The sequence below is a fragment of the Harmonia axyridis genome, chromosome 4, assembly GCF_914767665.1.
Source record: "Harmonia axyridis chromosome 4, icHarAxyr1.1, whole genome shotgun sequence".
NCBI classification, from domain to species: Eukaryota; Metazoa; Arthropoda; class Insecta; order Coleoptera; family Coccinellidae; genus Harmonia; species Harmonia axyridis.
Window position 1 is genome coordinate 1,308,981 of NC_059504.1, and position 23,984 is coordinate 1,332,964.

The 23,984-nt window shown below is 33.8% G+C and overlaps 2 protein-coding genes across 3 annotated transcripts in view; one reads left to right on the forward strand and one right to left on the reverse strand.

The window, feature by feature from the left end:
- Positions 1–22,140, forward strand: part of LOC123678881 (pair-rule protein odd-paired-like) — a 39,716-nt gene extending 17,576 nt beyond the window's left edge. Inside the window, exon 2 of the mRNA XM_045616144.1 lies at positions 20,011–22,140. Coding sequence (XP_045472100.1) covers positions 20,011–20,414 — 404 coding nt within the window. The 3' untranslated portion in view covers positions 20,415–22,140. The remainder of the gene's footprint in view (positions 1–20,010) is intronic.
- Positions 1–23,984, reverse strand: part of LOC123678877 (pickpocket protein 28-like) — a 173,008-nt gene that overhangs the window by 62,032 nt on the left and 86,992 nt on the right. The window lies entirely within an intron of this gene.

Genomic DNA, 23,984 nt, shown 5'->3' on the forward strand with positions numbered 1-23,984 from the left:
TTTATTAGTAGTTTTCTTACATTTCTACGAAATATATTGGTAGATTTTGGTAGTTTCAGAAATATCTTGCCAAACTTGGCCAAAATAGCCAAGGATTTAATATCAACGCCAGCATCTTTAGCTTTTATTGAAAGACAATTTTCCAGAGCTGCTGCTTTTCCTGAATGGAAAATTATGAAATCAAACAATGCCTGGAGGTTTCTCAATAATAAGAAACTCAATTTTTTTTATGATTTTCATTTTGATTTGATTTAATTTATGTTTCTAATTCGAAAAAGTTGATGTTTTCGGTTTTTTTATACAATGCGTTTAATAAATGAAAGTGTTTTTTGCAAGGTTCCTTCTCATTTCGTCTGTTTTTTTATTGATGTGACAAACTGCTTAAAATCAAGTAGCTTGATATGATTCAAGTACTTGATGAATAAATACTTGACTTGACTTGAGATTGAAAAACTACTACTTGATCTGAGCTTGACTTGAAATCAAGTCAAGCTCAAGCCAAGTAGCTTAAAAATCATGCTAAGCCGTGAATTCCTAATTATGAGTAGAGTTTTTTACACGCAATTATGGCTATTATTACCCCAAAATGTTATTCCCTCGCCGCTTGTCCTCGGTAATAATAAAAATAATTATTCACCAATTATTATAAAATCCGAAAATTCAAAAAGTCCTTGTTACACCCCTGCACCGACCACGCGGTCGTTCCAAAGGGCGTCCTCCTATACGACGTTCGGCAAAGTTGAAATAGCCAACTCGAACACGGCGGGAATAATGACTTCATTATTAAAGATTTTTCTTGCGGAAATAAACTTTCATTCAGGTCACAGAAAACGCGCTGCGTATAGAAGATCATTCTTGTGGTTGAACGGTGTGCGAACGGCCTTGTTGACTCGTTTGGGCATGAAGAAGTATGCATCGGAAGTCCGATCATGTGTGAAATGCTTTCAAATAAAATTATACGGAGGACCCACGAAGATCACTCCCGTTCGATGCTGATGTGATGGATGGCCTTTATCTGGACAGATTCTGTTTTGACATTTATATTTATTTGATTCGGTTTCGGATCCCTATAATTTTTGCCATTCACGTTCACTTGGCTGAAACGAGAAATTACGCGTCCTTGGTGGAATCACATCTCTTCCAATTCGATATCATTAATTTAATGCCAAAAAATTGGTAATCATTTGGCTATAGCGATGGGAAACGAGGTTTTGAGTGACATCTTTAGGGATTCACGGCTTGGCTTGATTTTAAAGCTACTTACTCAAATATTTATCAAGTAACGGGTGTTTTTTTCGAGGTATATAACTTTGGTTCTGTGCGGAATGCGTATCGCGCACTACATCCATTTTATTTTATTTAGCGATGAAGCGCACTTCTAGTTCAATGGCTACGTCAACAAACAGAACTATCGCATTTGGAGTGCAGCTAATCCTCAAGTGTATCCACAAAAACTGACTGTCGGTGCGCTTTATGGGCTGGTGGAATCATTGGTCCGTACTTCTTCAAAAACGATGATGGTCAGAACGTTACAGTCAATGATGATCGGTATAGAGCCATGATTACTAACTTTTTCATTCCTGAATTGAACAACCATGATGTCCAGGAGCTGTAGTTCGAACAAGACAGTGAAACATGTCACACAGCTCGTGCCACAATCGATTTATTGAAAGACACGTTTGGTGACCGCCTAATTTCACGTTTTGAACCTGTGAATTGGCCTCCAAGATCTTGTGATTTAACACCGCTAGACTACTTTCTGTTGGGCTATGTAAAGTCATTGGTCTATGCGGATAAGCCACAAACCCTTGACCATTTGGAAGACAACATTCGCCGTGTTATTGCCGATATATGGCCAAAAATGTTGGAAAAAGTCATCGAAAATTGGACGTCCAGATTGGACTACATCCGAGCCAGCCGTGGCGGTCATATGCCAGAAATCATATTTAAAATGTAATGTCACAAGTTTATCTTGAGGATAAATAAAATTCATGTCAATCGAATAATCCATCGTTGTTTTATTGCAATTTAAAGTTCTATTGCTCTAAAAAAACACCCTTTATAAAGCTCATCGATAAAATAAATTATCTAAAAATTCAGTTATGTACACTGAACCAAAAGCGAAAAAGTTCATTGTATTGATGACGCAGAAAGATGAATTCCAGACATATCTTCATCAAACTTCTATCATCTACTTATAAGAAAATAAATACCGATTAACAACATATTTATTCTAATCAACTAAATTCACTAACAGAAACCAGTTACCAGGGAGGTTATTTCCTGAAGATAATCATCTGGAACAAAATCCTACAGTACCTCCCTTTCTGTCTGTTCTCGTATTGTGCAAGACAAGTATCTTACCCTCAAACACAGATACTTTTCAAGCTTCCCTTTATCATGAAACAGATTTATATTCCCGCAAAACAAACCACAACTAATGAAATTCGATACCGTTTAAGTTTGAAGGAACGCCCTCCTCTTACAAATTGCCGTACTTCTATAGCAGTTTTTTTTTACGTTCATCCCAAGGTATCATGGTACGAAGCTCATGGGATCAGGTACATCTTCTGATTGTCAGCTTCCGTTTGGGATAATTTGGTGATTCTTTTTTAGAGACGTTATTGTGAATAGTTTCGGTACAACGGTTTGGTTCTTTATCATCGGGATTTTGTTAGATAGGTTTTGCGTAATGATCACTTATGTGGGTTATAATAGTATATTATTCAACGAGCGGTAATGTAGGTCATAACTCACGCAGATGAAGTTGGCAGCACGAGCCGCAGGCGAGTGATGTAATTCATCAAGTGAATTATGACCATTACTGCAAGTTGAATACTATACTTTATCTACGACTATTACAATAAATACTAAAATACAAGAATAGAGAAAGAACTTTATTGACAAACTCCAAAACTCACCTATAAACGTCAAAATTATCAAAGTGATATTCCTCCCCTCAATAACAATGATGGAATGCTCCCTTTCGGCCAATAGAATGGAAGCACAGAACTATAGAAGCACAGATCCATCTTTTCTGATTTATTATAGTGAGTTATAGTAGTGAGTTATTATAACTCACGCTGTTTGTTAATAGATACTATTAATTGCTCAAAAGCAGTTGAATAATGAATGTATAATTCAATAAGAGTGGATAAATAGGTATAAACTAGTTTTGTGTGTTGATAAAACACTGCTTTTTGATGGAAAAAATATTGTGTAAGCAAAGCAAAAAGTGGTATGCTGACTTTAGGGATTCATCAAGCAAAGTAGCTGGACATTTTAACCAACTACTTGACTTGAAAATCAAGCTCGTGAAAAATTACATACTTTAGCTTGATTTGACTTGATTTTAGATATTTATTGCTTGACTTGATATCAAGCTACTTGATATTACTTGAGCTTGATATGCACGCGTCGCACGGCATATATTTCTGCAATCTCGTGCGTGTTTAGACTTAATAAGGGGATTCCTCGAGCGTCGAGAGACTGAAGCATTCGCCAGTGACTTCATTAGTAGTTTTTTCACATTTCTTTGAAATCTATTGGTAAAATTTGGTAGTTTCAGAAGTATCTTCCCAAACTTGGCCAAAATGCTTGACCAGCCAGCTTATTCTTCAGATCTAGCCCCCTGAGGTTACTAGCTTTTTGCAGACCTCAAAAAAATGCCTCAGAGAAAGAAATTAGGCTCTTATGAAGAAGATATTGCCTAAGTTGCAGCTAACAGGTTTTAAAGTGTTGAATTGATTAGATTAAAGATAATTCTGGCATGAGTACCTTATTCTTTTTCATCTACACAAAGAATTGACCAATCAAAAGTTATTTAGCTGATTGACAGAAAGACGCCATAAGAAACGTGCCGAAATCAAGTGAAAAAGGATCGAAACCATTAAAATCCAAGAAAGCTAGTCCTCCCAAAAGTCGCCACTTTGAATATAAGGTTTTTCAAGAGTAAGTGAGTACACTAGTGTTTTAAACATCCCAGTTGCTGTGTACATTTCGAAAGCAAATCGAATTTTTCTACAAAAAGGTATCACTTTTGAAGGTGACTATGTTGGCGAATGAATTTCATCTCTATGGAATCTGCAGTTTTGAAATTAACTGTAAAACAGAATTTCTCAAGCCTAGGTCTTTGATTTGTCAATTTCACAATTATTATTCACGATATAGTGAAACCCAGTGATTCTCTACGTCTGACCTTTCCGATGATCATAAACATTCTTCCTTATAACGATTATACGATGACACTGATCTCACATTGGTAATCCGAGTCCACCCCTGTAGATAATGTGTTTATAGTGCCAGGTTTCGTGTTGTGAAAGCTAGAAAGAAACGTTTAGGGCTCTCTCATCCCCATTTTATACGCTGTAGAGGGGTGGCCGATTGTTGAGAACGCAACCGACAAGGGTATGGATACAGAATGGCGGATTATCAGTTCTATAAACTTAATCGCTTTATTTTCTATGTACGCAAGGTTGGAATCCGAGCAGTCGATGAAGCTCGGTTCGCCAGATGTTGTCGAACATAGACAATGTTTCATCCGCCATCTTGTTTCGAGCTTTTTTGTTGGATGGGAATAATCGGTTCAGATTAGCGGCTTAGTAGATGAAGGCTTAGGTAACGCTTGGCCAACCAGATCACGGTTGGATTCTTTATCGTATTTTGGGAAATTGACTCGTATATAGCTAAAGGATGAAACGTATTAGCTTCCCTCCTTCTTTTGCTTCAGACAGTTCAATTTCGATTAATTAATTTGCATTTAGAATCCTTATTTAGTTGTTCAGCAACCAGAATATCTATTTACAATGATTCTATAAGTTAATGTTGAGATACTAAGATTTGGTGAGAACCTTTATAGTTGAAAAATAAGTTACTTTCTAAAAGAGTTTGGATATCTGGTTACCTAATCTTTCAAACAGGAACTTGAATAAGTATCTGTTACTTTTTCAGTGCCTTTATAAATGAGGTCTACATTTCAGTATCCAAGATCCTTTTTGGCATTTCAAATACTTTTTTAACTGACAAGATACAGTTTTGTCTGATATGCGATTTCTTTTTATGAAAACTCTGATACTGTAACTAAGATACTTCAAAGAAAGTCACTAGAAAGTAACTGAGATAATTTTTGTCGACATCTGACTGATTTCAATGCCATAGGCCTGAAAAGGTGTGAATAGTATCTATTTTATAAATCAATAATTTGTTTTCTGAGAGTAGTATTCATATTTTTACAAAATTATGCAGTACCTATAACATATTTGTTTGATGTGTAGTTGGATATAATTTTTTTCTGAGATGTTAATTTGCAGTCCATCGTTATTACCTATACATATACCTACTCAACTCCATCATTGAAATTTTTATGTATAAATAAATATGGAAGGTCATCATTAAAATCGAAGGAAATGGAATAAAAAAGGTCGTTAATTCTATCCCTGGGTAGCTATTCGAACTTGTTATGCAATAAAAATTTTTTTATAGTTGTATCACTTTTTTCTAATCGATCCACTAAATTAAATTGTTTTAAACTTTTTGATTCGTCTTTAATTTATTACATGATTTATTTTTATTTTATGTGAGAAAGAATGGAATAAAAAACCAATGTGAAAATGAACATCGATTATCATTTTATTTCGAATAAACAATATCTGAAATCTTTTGAATATTCATAGTTTTGGTAACTTAAAAATCTTTTACTGGGAGTTTTAGAATGATTTTCTACTAGAGAATTTGCATGAAAAAATAGTTTTGATGGAAATGAACCACATATTCGACCATTTTTATCGAAATCTACGCAATTACATCTCATACGTCATAATTTACGATATATTCATCCATTTCAGTATGAACTTCTTCTGTGATGATTTATCTACCTTAACAGTTTGGGAAAAAGTATATAAAAGATAGTGTCATCTATTTCGAAGTTATGGAATTTTTTGACTGCATTTTTGAAAGGAAACACCTTACATATAGGGTTTTCCAAAGGAAAGATACAATTTAAAATGATTATAACAGCAACAGTGTAATTTCTTTTGGGAAATTACTACTTGAACGCTGTATAACTCGAAAACTAGTCAAAGGTATTTATGATCTGCTTTCGCTTACCTTACATATTTCAAAAAAAGCCTTCCGGAATCCTTCAACATATTTTCCAAACTCTCATAGTCCTCGAAATGATCTCAGTAATCAACGAATTTGGGACACCCTGTAGCCAGAATTTCCGAAGATCAATTTCAATAAAACAAAACCAAAATTCTTGAAGCATTGCGCGGGTGCATGTTATTCTCGAACTGGTAGCTCAATATCAAATTTCACCTGAAATTTAGAATTGTTACCTGACATGGTGGTTTATACTCTCGAGATGGATTGTGTAGATAACTTGGGAGTCTGTTCCACCGTGTAGGCGTTAACCAGATACAAACACAAAACAGTTTGTTTTATGTAGAAGCTGAAAGAGACATTTTGATCAAGAGAGGATACTATTCAGGTCCGGTATTATATTTCGTTTTTATACCATTTTTAATCGATTGTTTTCATATTTTATTACGCTACTCACATCTAACAACAGAAAATCATTGAAATGGATGCGTTTTTGAGTAACAAATCCTCACGAATTGAAATTAGATATCAGCTTATTTGTCTTTCATTAGTGACGAATTGATTTTGGCCACAGATATTCGGTAAAATTTCAGAATTACAGAATTAATAAGGTTTTGAACAGGTTGATATTCAGAAATTCATATTTTATTTATGAATTGAAATAAGATATAGCTTCTTCATTAGAAATATCGATTTTCAAATTTAAATTCGACAGTTTTTCTGTTCAACGTAAAATGTTACCTTTCATGTTGTTGTCAATGTTATGAACACCTAAGTAAGCGTCGGTAAAACCTATAAAGTAATAAACATAGATAGAGGGAGTATACGCAATTTTTACATGTCCCCAACATGGTTAGATTACGTTGTCGGATTGTGATATATTTTCAAATCCACAATTTCACTCTATCGTTATGAATGTATATTATATCGAATGAAATATATTTATTTGAGTGATTCCCGATTAAATATGCAAATTTGAATATTTGGAATACGATATTTTTCCTAATTATTGCATTTATAATAAGCAGAATATTTATTATTTTCTGTATCTACCTGCCGAAATCTAAGGTTTGGCAACTTTTGCTCTCCTAGTGTCATCGGTTGTTTCACGTCGTTTGGCGCGCTTGAAGTTTGTTATCTGAATTTTTGATATATTCAGGTATTTATTTCAATATATTTTGAGTCAATATGAAACGTTGATTCGCTATGAGACATAAAAATTGCATTCTTTGTGCAGAAACTCGCGAATTTAGTGGAATATCGTGTCACTGATATGTTTTCATTTCCGCGCAACTCATGTCAAATTTGATAGTTCATATTGGGGACAAAATTTGCTTACTGAAAGTATCTATGTTTATTTCTCTGAGGTTCAACCACTTACATCTAGAAACCAGCACCAAAGCTCACTGTCTTGGCAACAGAAAGCTGGATCTCGCAGAAATCATGGGTATATACAGGATATTTCAAATTTGGATATCAAAAAATTCTCAATATAAAAAAGTAACAAATTTCCAAAGTATGATCGTTAGAAAGTTCTTCTTCGAAATTCTCGAAGCTACTCAAACGACACCACAAAAAACATCACCATTATCGTCCCTTTACCACCCTGTTAAGTACCTACCTCAAGATCCATTACGCTGAATGCACATTTTCGGAATAAAAAAACATATTCAAGGGAAAACCAATATTTCACAAGCGAGGCCTTGACTTCATCTCCCAACGCCGTAGTCCAAATTTATCATCCCTTGTTCCTATGACAACTTTTATATTTTATTTTACCCTGGTCCTATTGTCATTTTACGGACCGTGTGCAGCTACCTTTATCTGGACGTCAAGTTATATTGGCACCGTAAATACAAATAAATTGTTCTTGAACGCTGGTTCCAATAGCTTGGAGTATACAGAGTGGTCCTACCCTCAAGTTGATGTATTTATATCCGGTCGAATTCGAAATCTGAGATGAAGATTCAATTGTGAATTTCACGGACATGAATTTGAAATGTGTGATCTTAAAGCTAAGATAAAAAGGCGATTTATATACAGGGTGTTCTTAAATTGAAGGTACGAAGGAAAATGAGTTTCGAGGGATAATTTTACTAAAAGAAGTCGTATAAAAACGGGTCCTCAAATGCTTTGTTTTCGGGATACAGGGTGTTTCTTGTAGTTCTACTTTTTTTGAGATGATTCTACCAGTTTATCGAATCTTTATAAATCTTCGCTATAGATTGGCTTAATAAGTAGGTACCAAAACTCATAATTAATTTATCAATCACAGTTTTGCTAATTCGACATTTATGGTAATTTGAATTTTCCTGAATATTACTAGAGAATTTTTCGAAATTTTTTTTTTGAATTGAATATACGACAGAACTACAAAAAATAAAAAGTGTAGTACTGGACCAAAGATTTTTTTTCACATTTTTCTAAACCAAAAAAGTTCTGGAGGAAAGAAGCGGGCACTGTTCCAAAAAAAATATCACCCTGTATATTTACATTCAAAATTAGCATATCACATGATGAAAACTTCAAATAGGAATATCTATGCCGAATTTAAATTGAATATCTTGTAAAAGGAAGTTGCTATGACCAAAAACTCGAAAAAAAAAAACAAATTTGAACACCCTGTATCTCGAAAATAAAGCGTTTGCAGCTCCATGTTTATAGGCTTTTTTCTCAAAATGAGTCAAGGAATCTGTCATTTTCGTTTGTACCTCCAATTAAGGAACACCCAGTATATCGATTGGTCATTGTATAGGGTGATCATTTTCAAATAATAAATAAATAAAAATAAATAATAATAATCGATACAAAACTAACGAAACTCATTCGATCCCAAAATGAATCTTTCATTCTAGCAAAATATCAAATTTCATCATGGAAAAAACAGCAACAAAGAATGTTTTAGGCTTTAATTCTAACTGTTCAGGAAGTAATCGATATAAAAGTACATATACCTAATATTTATCCAGCATATTCAAATGAATTTAACTCCCAAAGATTTTTGGCATGACCACAGAGATTTTAAAATACCTAATTTATTCAGTTTTTAGAGCAAAATAATATTTTAATATTTTTATGATGAATATGATACTTTACCTGCTTGAATTTCATCTCTAGTCGATCTAATGATTGGTCTGATCCTGATTCTATTTTTAGAGAATTTTGATTGGCAGCAGATATATGATTGTCCTCTCTAAGATTTTGAACAAGTTCAAAATGAAGTGTGTAAACACCTATCACATTCTTTTAAAATCATTTCTGTAGTAGTTTTTCATGAATATTTCTGGATTCTTTATAATCTTCTACATTTTTCTTCACCATCTTAAAAAGAAGTCTTCTTATAATTCTCCAAGTTTATCTGAAATTGTTTCCCAATCTGAGGTGTAATAATTTATGTTCAGTAAGAATTACTGATTCCATCACATACGTTTTTATTTTCTTGATATTGATAGGCATCATTTCGCTAATTTCATTCTAAATTTCTTTCAACGAGGTATTTCTAAATCTACCTCCTTCCCATGTTTGAATAAATGAACGACAAATACGATTATGATTCGATCTACAGTAAATATTTGGCAAATATCTACTTCCTAAGCTATCTCGAATTCGAGAAATGCCAAAATATCATTGCTTATTGGTTAGATCGGCTAGCATGTTTTATCGCTAGGAAACGAGGAGGGTCGCTATGGAAACATTCTCCCTACCAAAATCCAAGGAGAGAAATACTTGATTAAATATTACACTTAGGTATTTTCATTTCGATGCTAAAATTCATAGGTTTTGCGATGTTTTAAATGATATTAAAAAAATTCGAATTTTTATGAAATTTAAATTAACGAGATGTGGATAGATATAAAGCATAATAAGAGCAATAAATTGCCTGTTAGTCATAACTAGATCAATTTTTCCACGTGTTTTGTTATGGTGAATAGGTGTTTGAACTGTTCTAGGTGCAGTACCACCTCTAGAGCGTCTAGGATGATTAATATCCAATATTAATATTCATACTCACCGCATAGAATCTCCTTGGCTCCCCAAGTTACAACATAGATTAATAAGACAGTCACAGTCGACGACAACAAATTGATTTATGTTGATCACGAATTTCAATCCTGATAATTCTTGCTGTTTCGTAACATATTGCAACTACGCAGTCCTCAGAGTGGGCTTTTCGCGCAGATTTCTTCCCCACAATCCTAGTTACACTTTTGAAGGATGTTTACCTTCAGAATTTGACGCAATAAATTAAGCTCGAAATTTTATTAGTTCAACTCTTCAATTTTTTATGCCCATCTTGTTTTATGAACCATTAAGATGATTTATAGGGGGTTTCTTCAAGGTTAATGACTTCACATTGGATTGGTTTGTTAGCTTTTATTATTTGTCGATGAGAAGATGTATGATTTATTGATACAGGCCTCGTTTGGGTGATATATTTGTTTCACAGGACTGTTTTGTCAGTGACCGCAGGACATTATCGATTTCGGACTTTACTTGGGCCTGGAAATACTGCAATTTTGCAGTATGGCACATTATTTAACGTTGAGACAGGTCAGTTTTCATTTGAAAGGGGTAGGTACATCTTGTGGTTCCAAATTCAACCCTACCAAGAAGACAAACCTTTCAAGTATCTAAAATAATAGTAGGGTTCGAGTGACACATAATTTTGAAGGTTTTGAAATTCTATTTGGGAAAAATGATGGAGAATTTTTGTTTCCCTACATTTCGTTGTAGAAAAAACTACTTCATTTTAATTGATATGTTGAAATTTACTACCGTTTAGTGTATAATATACACTGTGTCCGTACAGTATGGAACAAATTCATTTTTAGCTAAACAGACCATTTTAAGAAATAATCCTGAAACACGCCGATTTTTTATTTAAATTTACCGTACTTTGAAATAATAATCTAATATACAGGGTGAATATTAGATTATTATTTTAAATTTCCTGAAGCCTAGAAATTTTAACCAGTACGAACCAAACATTGAAATTATTTCTTTTCGCCAGTTTTTCTAAGAATTTACTGTAGAATTTTTTTAAATAATCATTCTTATCAACCTATTTCCTCAAATTATGATCAATTCGATTGGAAAGCCTCAATTTTCCTACATTCTCGTCTCCATTCTCTGAATCCGCTCCATCTGAAGCCATGGCACATAAATACATTCAACAATATGTCATTCCTTTCGAAATAGTAACAAGTTATAACAGTATAAATCGCCCGCGCCACAGAATATAATTAATGAATGCAGTTTCCATGAAATGCTACTCTTGTTTATGAACGTGTGGCCTTTGGAGTCAACCGTTTTACCCAGGTATATCGGTATTATGCCCTGTCTTCGCTGCAAAGATTTAAATCTACGAGTCAAGATGGGTTTATGGGTCTCTGATTTTTCATTTCGGCCTGTTCGACTCAATGCGGATCAAATGAAGAAGTACGATTGGAATCCGTAATATCCTGAAATATGACACTTTATCTCTTGACAGATCCAGGGGAATTTCGTGTGCACATTGGTGAAAATCACTTCTCTGTACCCTCAGAGTAATAAACATATATAAAGGAAGCATATGTCATTTTCAGTAAGCAAATTTTGTCCTCAACATGAACTATCAAATTTGACAGGAAGCGTGCGGAAATGAAAACATATCAGTTATACGATATTTCACTCAATTCGCGAGTTTCTCCACAAAAAAAGCACTTCTAATGTCCCATAGTGAATCAACGTTTCATATCAACTCAAAATATATTGAAATAATTACCTAAATATATCAGAAAATCCGAAAACAATCTTCAAGCGCGCCAAACGACGTGAAACAACCGATGACACTAGGAGAGCAAAAGTTGCCAAACCTTGGATTTCAGCAGGTAGGTACAGTAAATAATAAATATTCTGCTTAGTATAAATTCGACAATTAGGAAAAATAAAGGATACCAAATATTCACATTTGCATATTCAATCGGGAATCACTCAAATAAATATATTTCATTCAATATAATATACATTCAAAACGATATAGTGAAATTGTGGATTTGAAAATATATCACAATCCGACAACGTAATCTAACCATGTTGGGAACATGTAAAAATTGCGTATACTCCCTCTATCTATGTTTATTACTATCTGGGTTGAACTGACTATGATATAAATTTTGTGTCATCTTATTGTAAGGCATCAAAAAATTTGGGATGTGAAATTTCAGCTACTTTATAATAAGAGAAAATGAGATTAACGTGCTTAACATTCCTTCTTAATTAATCCATCAAATATATTTCTCTGAAATTCAAACGTTTTCACGCTGTACCAAAATCATCGAAAGAATGCCCATCAGGAAATGAAAACATAAACTGCCAATCATCACCGGCAATAATCTAGGATCCACCCAACAAATTATAATTTAGAATAGAAATTAAACTGACCCACCTCACCGGAGTGACGTTAGACATTAAAAAAATTGAGCTCGGACATAAGTTGTTCCACAGAGCTAATTCGAAATTTTTCAAGTCATACTCTAAACCATCAATATCGATCATAGTTGACAGTCGATATGAGAGATGAAATAATAACATCCCAGGTCTAGACATGTTCTAGGAATATGTATAAGAAACATCTTGAGTTGATTTTTTCAAAAAAACATTGACTTTATAAACGTTAATTGATTTCACAAAAGTGAAATTATGAAAAGGTTACCTAATGTTCAACTCTGAGAAAACATCGAGAATAACAATTATCTACGATGTTTATTTTTGAAGATTAAAAACAACGTGCCAGATTTCTTCTCAGAATCCTTCGGTACATGTTCCACTACACTTTTGACAGGTGTCAGTCGAATAGTGGAACACTTGTGTAATTCTATACGAAGCCTAATGTTATTTCAATAAACAATAGAGTGAGCTTAGCTGCTCCACATCTGCTTTATTCTGTGCTCACCACCCATACTTTTAAATTGGTTGGAAAGGCAAATAAGTAGGAATACCAATTATTGTGTAGGTACATTTGAAGATCGTCAAAAAATGTGAATTTATCTGCAAGAAGGTTAATTCCCTAAAGCCTATTGCACTGTACTTTTCCAATAAAAAGTCTTATTTTAAAAAACTCGCTATCTGGACAGCTGACACTTTTGAAGCTGTCTTCTTTTGAAATTCGACAAGTGAAAACTACGCCACCTCTAAAAATTGAAAGATACCTACTTGCTCCAAAAACGCATTGAGATTGTTAAAATTCACTACAAAAATGGTGAAAAATTAGACGAATCTAGACTCTAGATTCTTCCTCCTTTAGACGAGAATTAAGAACTATCTATCATTACGAAATATCTACGTGAAATATTGATCTGCAATGAGATGAGGCATATTTTAAATAATCATCACTATTCAGCCTGTTCTATGTTCAGCTCTGTGATCGAAACAGGACGCGAAGAGCAATACCAACCGAAGAACAAAAAAACAACAAATTTAATTCGCCCATCCGTTTTTTTTTCAAGATGATAAGCAAATTAAAATTATTCAGGCTGATCCAATCAATTCCATATCTGCAGATTGGAGGCTTTGATAAAGTAGCATTTACCGGGCCGCCATCACGGCTAGACATCGATTTGTCAGCTCGCACAGTTGAGATGACGCAGAAGAAGAAGGAAGATGCATTGTTCTGTCAGCTGTCAGATACATAACGTGGAAAGCCCGATTCAGTTTCCGGACTCTTTCAGACATCTTTGCTTTGTTTGGACGATCACTGCGATTATTTGTAAACAATTTTTCTGTTCTGTGAGCGATTACGCAAGTTGGCACGTGAGAACATAGAGAGGAAATAAGCGGCCATAGAGGAATGTTGCCAGAAGCGAAATCTTGAAACTAAAAAATGAATGTGGTTCTTTTGATCAATAATTAGGGTTTTATTAGTTTTATCTAGCTCTAATATACTAGGTGTCTCATGATGAATTCGTCAAACTTAAACTAAAATGTAAATCAAGGTAAAGAGTAGGTTATAGACATAGAGAAATACACATAGATAGAGTATACGCAATTTTTACATGTCCCCAACACGGTTAGATTACGTTGTCGGATTGTGATATATTTTTTTTTTTTTTTGAAGTTTGTTTTCTGAGTTTCTGATATATTCAGGTATTTATTCCTATATATTTCAAGAAAATATGAAACTTTGATTCACTATGAGACATAAGAAGTGCGTTCTTTGGAGAAACTCGCGAATTGAGTGAAATATCGTATCACTGATATGTTTTCATTTCCGCGCACTTCTTGTCAAATGTGATAGTTCATGTAGGGGACAAAATTTGCTTACTGAAAATGACATACGCTTCCTCTATCTATGTTTATCATTCTGAGGTTTTACCATATTTTTCCAGACTATTTTCGTCTTGATATCCGAAAATAATAGGAATTATACATAAATGATAACCACACTGGAAAGAGAGCACGAAAATACGTTAATAAATCAAAAAAACATAATTTTTTTACAATGTTTTGATGTGAATTCTCTTTCTTCTTTATCCAGCGTCACTGACGAATTTTCTGGTATCTTCTCTGATCCCTATAATGCTCAAGTTGGCTTGACTAAGCCGATTCAAGGGTTGCAAATCATAACAGACAGTCTGTTTGGAACAAACCGTTTTGGATGGTTTCTCCATTATCATAGGGAAGTTTCGAACTTAAAACTTTAATCCCTTCTGAAAGGCCTTTTTCCACACCTCTGACTGATTTATGAAGGATTTGCGTAATGAAGATTTATGACGAAGAATTCTGCAATGGCAGATTTGATCAACAACTTATTTTTTAACGGAGAGGATAGATTGAATCAAAATGTTTAAATGTAGCAATCAGATACATTGAAAAGGCAATAGTTAAATACTACCTACACCTATTTTGTTTGAATGAAGCGAACCATTTCCACCTATTCAAGAAATCAATATATGGTTGCCCTTAGAAGGTCTAGAACTTTTGATATCCTCAATAGAAATCCTATTTTTAATGATGACAAATATACTCTATGGTATCAACAGTATAGTCTGAATAAAAAAATGACAAAATGGAAGTTGACGAATGATATTATTGATGGTTCTATCCAATATAATAAACACATTTTGGGGACACAATGAGATGAGGGTAAAAAATAATGTAATTGAAATCTATGCGAATACAAACGGTTATCAATGACAGTTGTGATTTTTTTCTGTGATCAATGGGATATGCTGAATAGAATTTCGAGTTCTTGATGATGGCAGTTTATCATTAATGAAGTGATAAAATGCTATTTAAGAAGGTGAGATATTTGAAGTGTAGTTAGTTGAGGGAAAAGATCTTTCCATTAAAATAGTTATGAAAAAATTCTCTCATTACTTTATTCATGAAGAAAGATCGAGTGATTTTGTAGGTGTGACATTAAGTGACATTAGTAATTCATTAATTAGAGGAAACACCTTTCTATCTATGTAGTTATGGAAAAAAACAACGTTGTTTCAAATAACAATACATAACAATATACAATTATAATAACAAGTACATTGACGAAAAAATACTAAACGTGTAGGGATCAACTACGTGCAAGTTTTAAAATATCATTATGCCAATGTTATATCATTGTATGAATGGGGCATAATGAAACACAGTGTGTGGTTTTGAGAAAATAGTAATGCTCAATAAGGGGCTTTTTTTCTTAAGATGATCCGGGGAATCAGTCATTTTCCTTTGTACCTGTTAATTTCTCTCGTGATGAGGACATTTTATTTCTTTAGGTAATAAATTGTAAATTCTAAGTACCTAGTTCATAATATTTTGGATTATTGGGAGTAATATTGAATTTATGAAAAGGAAAAAACCATTCTATGTTGTAGATCTCCCACGTTTGAGATTGTTATTAAAAAAATAAGATAAGATAACAACTTACTCCTAATCGCTATTAGCTCTGCATCAATGACAACATTTTAAGTTAACAGATCATAGTAAGCATAAATGCCATTAACCCAGTGCCCACTACACTCAAAATCTCAGAGCGGATGTATTCGCGAACGCATAAAAAAAACGAGAACGGGTTTAAACTCGTTTCCATCAGGATGCGCGCGCTACAGAGATAATTTGTTGTCAAATTTGGTTTATTGGTTTATGTGAAATACGATTCCTTCGGACGTTCGCTCGGGTCTTGAGAGACTCAAAATTTCACATGGGAGACGAGAGCCTCGGCATTCCGAGAGACTGTGGCGTGGGTGAGGAAGTCTCTGGCCTGACCCCTGACCCTGGGCTTCGACCCTCTGCCCGTTCCCGTCCTCCGACCGTGGGTCTTCTTCGGGCAAGGCATTCCGGATGATTGCAGGCCTTTTTTCTCCGATTGACAGCAAATATTAACTTTGCAAACAAATATCAATCAGAGAAGTATTACTTAGAAAAGTTATACTTCGCTAGGGTAGAAACCCTAGGCAGCAAAATGAAAATTCTCAATGGGAATAAAACATTCGACATTTTCTAACGATCAATATTTTTGTATCCTTCCTTATTTCTGGAGGAGTAAGTACTTCTAAGTCGCTATCACTGTTCATAATATAAATATATATTTATATTATTTTTCCAAAAAACTGCCAAATATTTCTTAAGTTGTCAAACTTTTATGGACATAGCAACCAACTATTCCAACAATTGCGATTTCTATCAAATTTCGTTTCAATTTATCACTACAGAAAAAATAAAATGATTGTGAGAAATGTAATAATTCGCAAATAAAATATCCTACGTGTATCATTATAAACAATCGAAGAAAAAATGAAATGTTCAACTCGGCAGCGAAGTAGATTGACTGCCTTGGCTGAATTCCTAGACTAACTACGCTGGGCAATGAACAATCAGCCGTGGCAGTCAATCTAGTACTTTGCTTCCTAGTAAAACAAATAACTATTTTTTTTATTTCGTTCATTGAAGATAGAATTACAAACAGGTGTTCCAACCTTGAAATAGTAGATATTCACAAATTATTAACAAAATAACCATAAAAACAAATCTTGTTCCTTGACTGTCTTCTCAAACATAAGTTTAGATAGAGTTTTCCATGTTCTAAACCTCACTTTATCAGGTAATAGTATAAAAAAATGTACCTGATTTTGTGGCAAATCCGTTCACTGCCATAGCTTATAGAACATCTCAGTTTGACACAAATTTCATGTTTATATTTTAGTATTATATGTTGGTACTCGGAACTCTCCTGGCATGGATTTATCCATTATTTGTCAAAGTTGTGATGCCGAAAACTATTCTGTCGACCAATATTTTTCAATGAGAAAATCACGAAATCATATTCATTCAAATATTCCATTAATTCCAATAAAAATTCAGAAAATAATGCTAAATACTCGTACAGAAGGCTTATTCTACCACTCATTCAATCAAAAACTAGCCACTTCGAGGCTCGTTTTTGAATTTGAACTCGTGGAAGAATATCAATGCCTTCTGCACTGGTATTATAAATTACCTTAAAAAACAAATAATCTGATATTCTTGTCATCAATCCTGCGAAACCATCTCCTCAGGAATCCACATAAAACCTTAGCTTATAAATCCAAACCGATTCAAATGGTAATCAACTTTTTCTACTGCACCAACCAATTAATTTCAAGGCTGAAGAATACCCAAAAATCTGGTAACTGCTTCTGATTTTATAGTAGCTCCGAAAGGAATAAACATATAAAATAAACTATCTCATCTGATGCGAACGCCTCAAGATCAGATTTACGATCCCGTAGGATCAGAGGGTTACGGATTTCGAGAATCACCATCATTTATCAAATTTCGTCCGAGCCAACGACCTCTCTGTTCCAAAAATCGTTGAATAATGGCGGTAGGTTAAAAGAATGGGGAATAAAAGAGAAGAATAGAACCGGGCAGCGGCAAAATCCGACAACAAACTATAATAAAACCGAAATTTACTATTTTGTTTCTCGTTTTCTGTGAACTAGGCACAGAGGTATGACATGTGAACACCGTGGTCGACGTTCAGATGTTCTCGGATTTATGTTTTTCTACCTGGAGGCCTTTGTGTCAGTCAAAACTGACCACTGACGCGACTCGGTGTTTTAAATTATGTAACAAAAATGTTGGGAACGCATAATTTAATTTCTGGGTGTCACACGGATGAGACTGATTAGTGATTTTGATCTAGCTAGGTCGAGCGGTCGGATCTCATCTGATAACACTGAATTTGTTGACGAATTAGATGGTTTTGTTGTTTTCCAACGATATAATCATTTTCTATGATTTTTGGAAAGAAACAAACAACTGACGTTTGTGTATTCTATGATCCTTCTATGTTCATGTCAATGCATTTTGAATTACTCGAATGAAAAATCCTGAATATCACTCCAAAGTATACACCTTGAAAGTGATAGGTATAATAAACTCAATACGTACTGGCTTAACCAGTAAAAACACAATTTGTCAACATAGTCACCTTATTACACTGGTATTAAAGACTGGTACATACTAAAGGTGTTTTTTTAGAGCTATAGAACTTAAAATTGCAATCAAACAACGATGGATTATTCGATTGACATGAATTTTATTTATCCGCAAGATAATCTTGTGGCATTACATTTTAAATATGATTTCTGGCATATGACCGCCACGGCTGGCTCGGATGTAGTCCAATCGGGACGTCCAATTTTCGATGACTTTTTCCAACATTTGTGGCGTATATCGGCAATAACACGGCGAATGTTGTCTTCCAAATGGTCAAGGGTTTGTGGCTCATCCGCATAGACCAATGACTTTACATAGCCTCACAGAAAGTAGTCTAGCGGTGTTAAATCACAAGATCTTGGAGGCCAATTCACAGGTCCAAAACGTGAAATTAGGCGGTCACCAAACGTGTCTTTCAATAAATCGATTGTGGCACGAGCTGTGTGACATGTTGCGCCGTCTTGTTGGAACCACAACTCCTGGACAACATGGTTGTTCAATTCAGGAATGAAAAAGTTAGTAATCATGGGTCTATACCGATCACCATTGACTGTAACGTTCTGGCCATCATCGTTTTTGAAGAAGTACGGACCAATGATTCCACCAGCTCATAAAGCGCACCAAACAGTCAGTTTTCCTGGTTGTAACGGTGTTTCGACATACACTTGAGGATTAGCTTCACTCCAAATGCGGCAGTTTTGTTTGTTGACGTAGCCATTCAACCAGAAGTGCGCTTCATAGCTAAACAAAATCAAATGGACGTAGTGCGCGATGCGTATTCCGCACAGAACCATTATTTTCGAAATGAAATTGCACTATTCGCAAGCGTTGTTCAGGCGTGAGTCTATTCATGATGAATTGCCAAACCAAACTGAGAATAAATCACTTAACAGCTGTTAAATCGGTCGCTATCTTGAACAGTAATGCAAACTTGAAGTTATATACCCCGAAAAAAAAACACCTGTTACTTAATAAAAGAATACTTGACTTACTTGAGATTGAAAAACTACTACTTGACTTGAGTTCGACCTGATTCCAAGTCAATGTTCAATTTCACCATGGTTTCCGTCGACTTTTGACAAGGAACATTGTCGTGGTGGAAGAAAATGTTGTGTGTAATTCAAAATTTGACGGTCCAACTCACCAAACCAAACAAATTCTGAACGAATAAAAGCGAAACATCAAGTTTGAATGGAAATACGATACAATACCATAAAAAATTCTAGGCGTGAGACAATTTGGAGCAAAAATCATTATAATTTATTTTATGCTAAAAGTTGGAAAAAATCCACAGTCTGGCAACCATGCTCGATACCGTTTTATGACGTCACTTCACTGCTAACATGAATATACTATACCTACTATTTCTGTAGTTTGCTAAGACGTTTCTCGTATAATATTATGTCTTCCCCTTACAATATATTGATATATAACATTATTTTCTGTTATTTCCAGGTGAAAAACCATTCAAATGCGAGTACGCCGGCTGCGACCGAAGATTCGCCAACTCCTCCGACAGGAAAAAACACTCCCACGTACATACCTCAGACAAACCGTACAATTGTCGAGTAGCAGGCTGTGATAAATCCTACACACACCCCTCCTCCCTTAGGAAACATATGAAGGTCCACGGCATGTCCGGAAGGTCACCAAGAAGCTACGACAGCGACGGCGAAGAATCCAACACCTCTTCCGTGGGAAGCATCTCCATAGCTGCCAGTCCCCAAATAACTCATCCTCCTCTGAACAATAACGCATCAAGTATAGGAGATTGGTATGCGAATTACCAACCCAATAATTCCCCCCCTGACTCAATCACGGGTCTTGGAACGTTTGCAAACATACCACCGCCATACTGACAATAGTTGATACCCTTCCTTAAAGAAGACTGTATATATTCGACTGTACATTTTGAACCGTAATTATAAATTAGGGTTTTAAAGATGAAATTTGAAATAATGGTTATAATGGCAACACTGTACTGAGCACAAAATGACATTAGAAATGTCAAAAATAACACACACTGTTGCCATTATAACAACTTCAAATTATATCATTCCTATTGGAGAACCCTTGAGAATGAACTTATATTTTGTGATAAGGAAGAGGTTAAGAGTTGATGCAGAGTTACCTTCAATTACTGACTGCAGAGATGACTCTTTGACTGAGCACGTTGATCATAATGTTGATTGATATTGACATTATTTAAATTCTTGTTTCATATATGAGATTTTTAGTCATTAATATTCGTATATTGATGACCATGGACGATCTTGAATTGATTGGTTATAAACGCAATTCTTTCTCATCTGCAACTTCACTTTTCTTTGTTCATTTTGAATCTTCAATCTTCGTTTCAATCAAATAATGAATTTTGGAGATATATTCACTAAATCAAGCAGTACCTTGCCTTTTTACCGTTTAATGAATACTAATAAAAGTTCAATTTGACCATTATCCAGCGATAGATTCTTAGTTAATGAAGAAATTATCAAGAAAAAAAATTATAACTATCTCGATTTGACAACAATGTATTTCAGTATTTTTCTTATTTCAATTTGCTTGTTTGGTCATCTACGAGTATCCTTCTCCAATAGGCTATTTGACATAACGCAAAATAATTTATTCCTCACGAATTAAACTGAGAACAATGATGTATATTGAAATAGTAATGAGTTTATTACTTGCTTCAAAACAATTTTCATAACAGTGAACAGTTGAAATAATAATGAAGAAAAATGTTTTTTCCATATCGATTGTTTACAGTTTGATTTGAAAAAATATCAAATAGCTTATTGACTATAGTCATTCAACAGTTTTAGGTCAAGTCAAAGACTCATTCTATGCAGTTGAAAATAAATTTCCACAGAGTTTTCATTACGTATATTTGTTAATATTGTTGAGTGAAATGTCCTTGATTCCATTTGTTTCAAAATTAATGTATCAGAAAGTGTCTCTTGTATGTTCTTGTTTTTTTTTTGTTTTTCGACTAAAGGCATAATGTTTTGTCTCTCACCGACGTTGCCTTTCTCAAGCAGGCAAGCTTTTTGTCGCCTATTTAAATACATATTATAGTCTCTTATAATAATCAATATTCAATTGTTATTGATTTGAAAAATTTTTATTCGAATTATACTTTCAACATGAGAACTTATTTGAACAGGACTGAATGATTTTGTTCCTTCATCTGAAATGTACTTCAAGCAAGAACTGTGATAATTTTCCAGATATAAAAAATTGTTTCAGTACTTATATATAGGCTTATTTCGATTCATAATATAGGTAGCTTTTGAAAGATTGATTTGTGCAATTTTTTGAATTCGATCATGATTTGCCTCTTCTTGTTTGTAATTTTTAAGAATTGTAAATATGTATATATGTAATTTATGGAATCAACAAATAAATCCCTATTATGGTTGAATTCTGAAACTATTCTTCCTGTTTTGGATGTCTATATTTTGTGAAATGTACAAAGGATTTAATGTAAATAATAAATATCTTGTATCTATCAGGGATCTCTGTAAATCTTTAAATCCAAATCGATAACTACTATTTTAAATTGAAATGATTCTGAATAAATTATGAATCTGATAATATTCGTTTTAATTCAGTTCCAACATACCTTGAAACAAGAAATCTACAATTACAATGTGGTAGGGTGTAGAAAATTATACCCTGGGAGATTAAACTTCAAGTTCCTAAAACAGTAATTAAAGATTTATCAAAATCAGAGACAAATGAAAATAATGTACAAATATTTTTTATGCCCTATTACAACAAACTCCTTCAACTTTTAACTTTGTTTTTATCCTGTCAAAAATAATTATGTATGCAATATGCATTGATCAATGCTTGGGCCTATTATTGCTCTGAAGTCCTCTGCAACTTTTCTCTTGACATTTTTCAATTCTGAATGTTTTTCGCAAAACGTTATTCGAACTGGTTCAAAGTAATTTGATTCCATAGGTTCCAGACTTTATTTCGAAATTGATCTTATTGACTTAAAATATTAAAGTTCAATATCAAGACAAAGAATTGATCCAATATGTATTCTGAATTCGTTTTCTTTCGAAATAAAACAGAGAATATTTCAAATGAAGGATTTTTCTTGATAGAATCCATCAAAATAACAACATAGGTATCATTAAGTTTTCAAAATTTTTTGAAATTATCTAATAAAAATATCTAGCCTTCCCCTTGAAACTTTTTTCATAATTATAACAGAAATTTTGAATTCTAGGCTAATAAAAGCTTTCCTCATTTTTTTTTAAATTCTACATAAATTTTCTATGGTTCTATTGCCGGTATCAATGTGAAATTTTGGACGGAGATTGAAATAGTTATTCTATATATACACGCTAAATTTCAATTCAGACTGATCTATTGTCACTGAAATATTAGGTCTTTCATCTCAATATACTGCTTGATTTTTCTATGGTTTTGATTTGCATGGACCTTGTATCAAAATATACTAATTTATGTACGATTTCTCATTATTAGTAAGCTAAACTTATCACCATTAAAAAATACCGTAGGCTGAACGACGCCCAAAATATACAGGAATCACCGTAAGTCATACAACCTCATAAAAGAAATTCAAAGAGACAGAATAATTAGCTTCATATCAGATCGGGCGAATCGTCCATAAATATCCGTTAAACATGTATAAAATATAAGAAATTTCAAAAGTGTACATAAAATTAAAACAACACACTACAAAATATTAAAAATATATTTGTAGGATTAATATGTTGTTCTTTTTAATAGGCGCATAACTTTTTCGTAAAATTTATGACTGGTTAAATTTGAATATTTATAAAGGGACTAGCATCCTTCCAGTCTACCTGTCCCGAGTCCATACTGGGCATATTTCAATGTGTTCAGAATCCCAAGAATGTCAGCTTGACCATGCTGTATTAATTACTATTTGGTTGTCAGGTGATAATATGGATCACCACAGAAACATTAATATGGGATATGGAAATAAGGAGACTCGAACAGACGCCCTGGGTTGTTAGGTCGAAGAACACGTAGGCATTGTTTGTGACAATTCGACTTGCTATTCCAAAGATTATTTTTTGAATCGTTCGTGTGGGAAAAAATTTAATTTTTTTTGTTGGTGTTTTATTTATGGTTGTGAGCACTAGTTTCTCTTGAAGGGCGATATAAGAATTCGCCACACTGTATGTAGTTTTCGAATTTGTAACGTACAATGGTCTCAAATGATAAGATCTGGCCTTTTTCAAACACTACTCCAACTGTACAAACAAAAAACTTGAAATTTTCAGGGTAGTAGGTGTTGCGTATTTGAGTGAAAACTTTCCAGACAAAAATTTTCGGATAACTACGAAATTTACTTCATTAGGAATCATCAATTCTAACACCGCTCACCGATCTCTGGTAGACCTCACAGTTTGAAAAAAAAATGA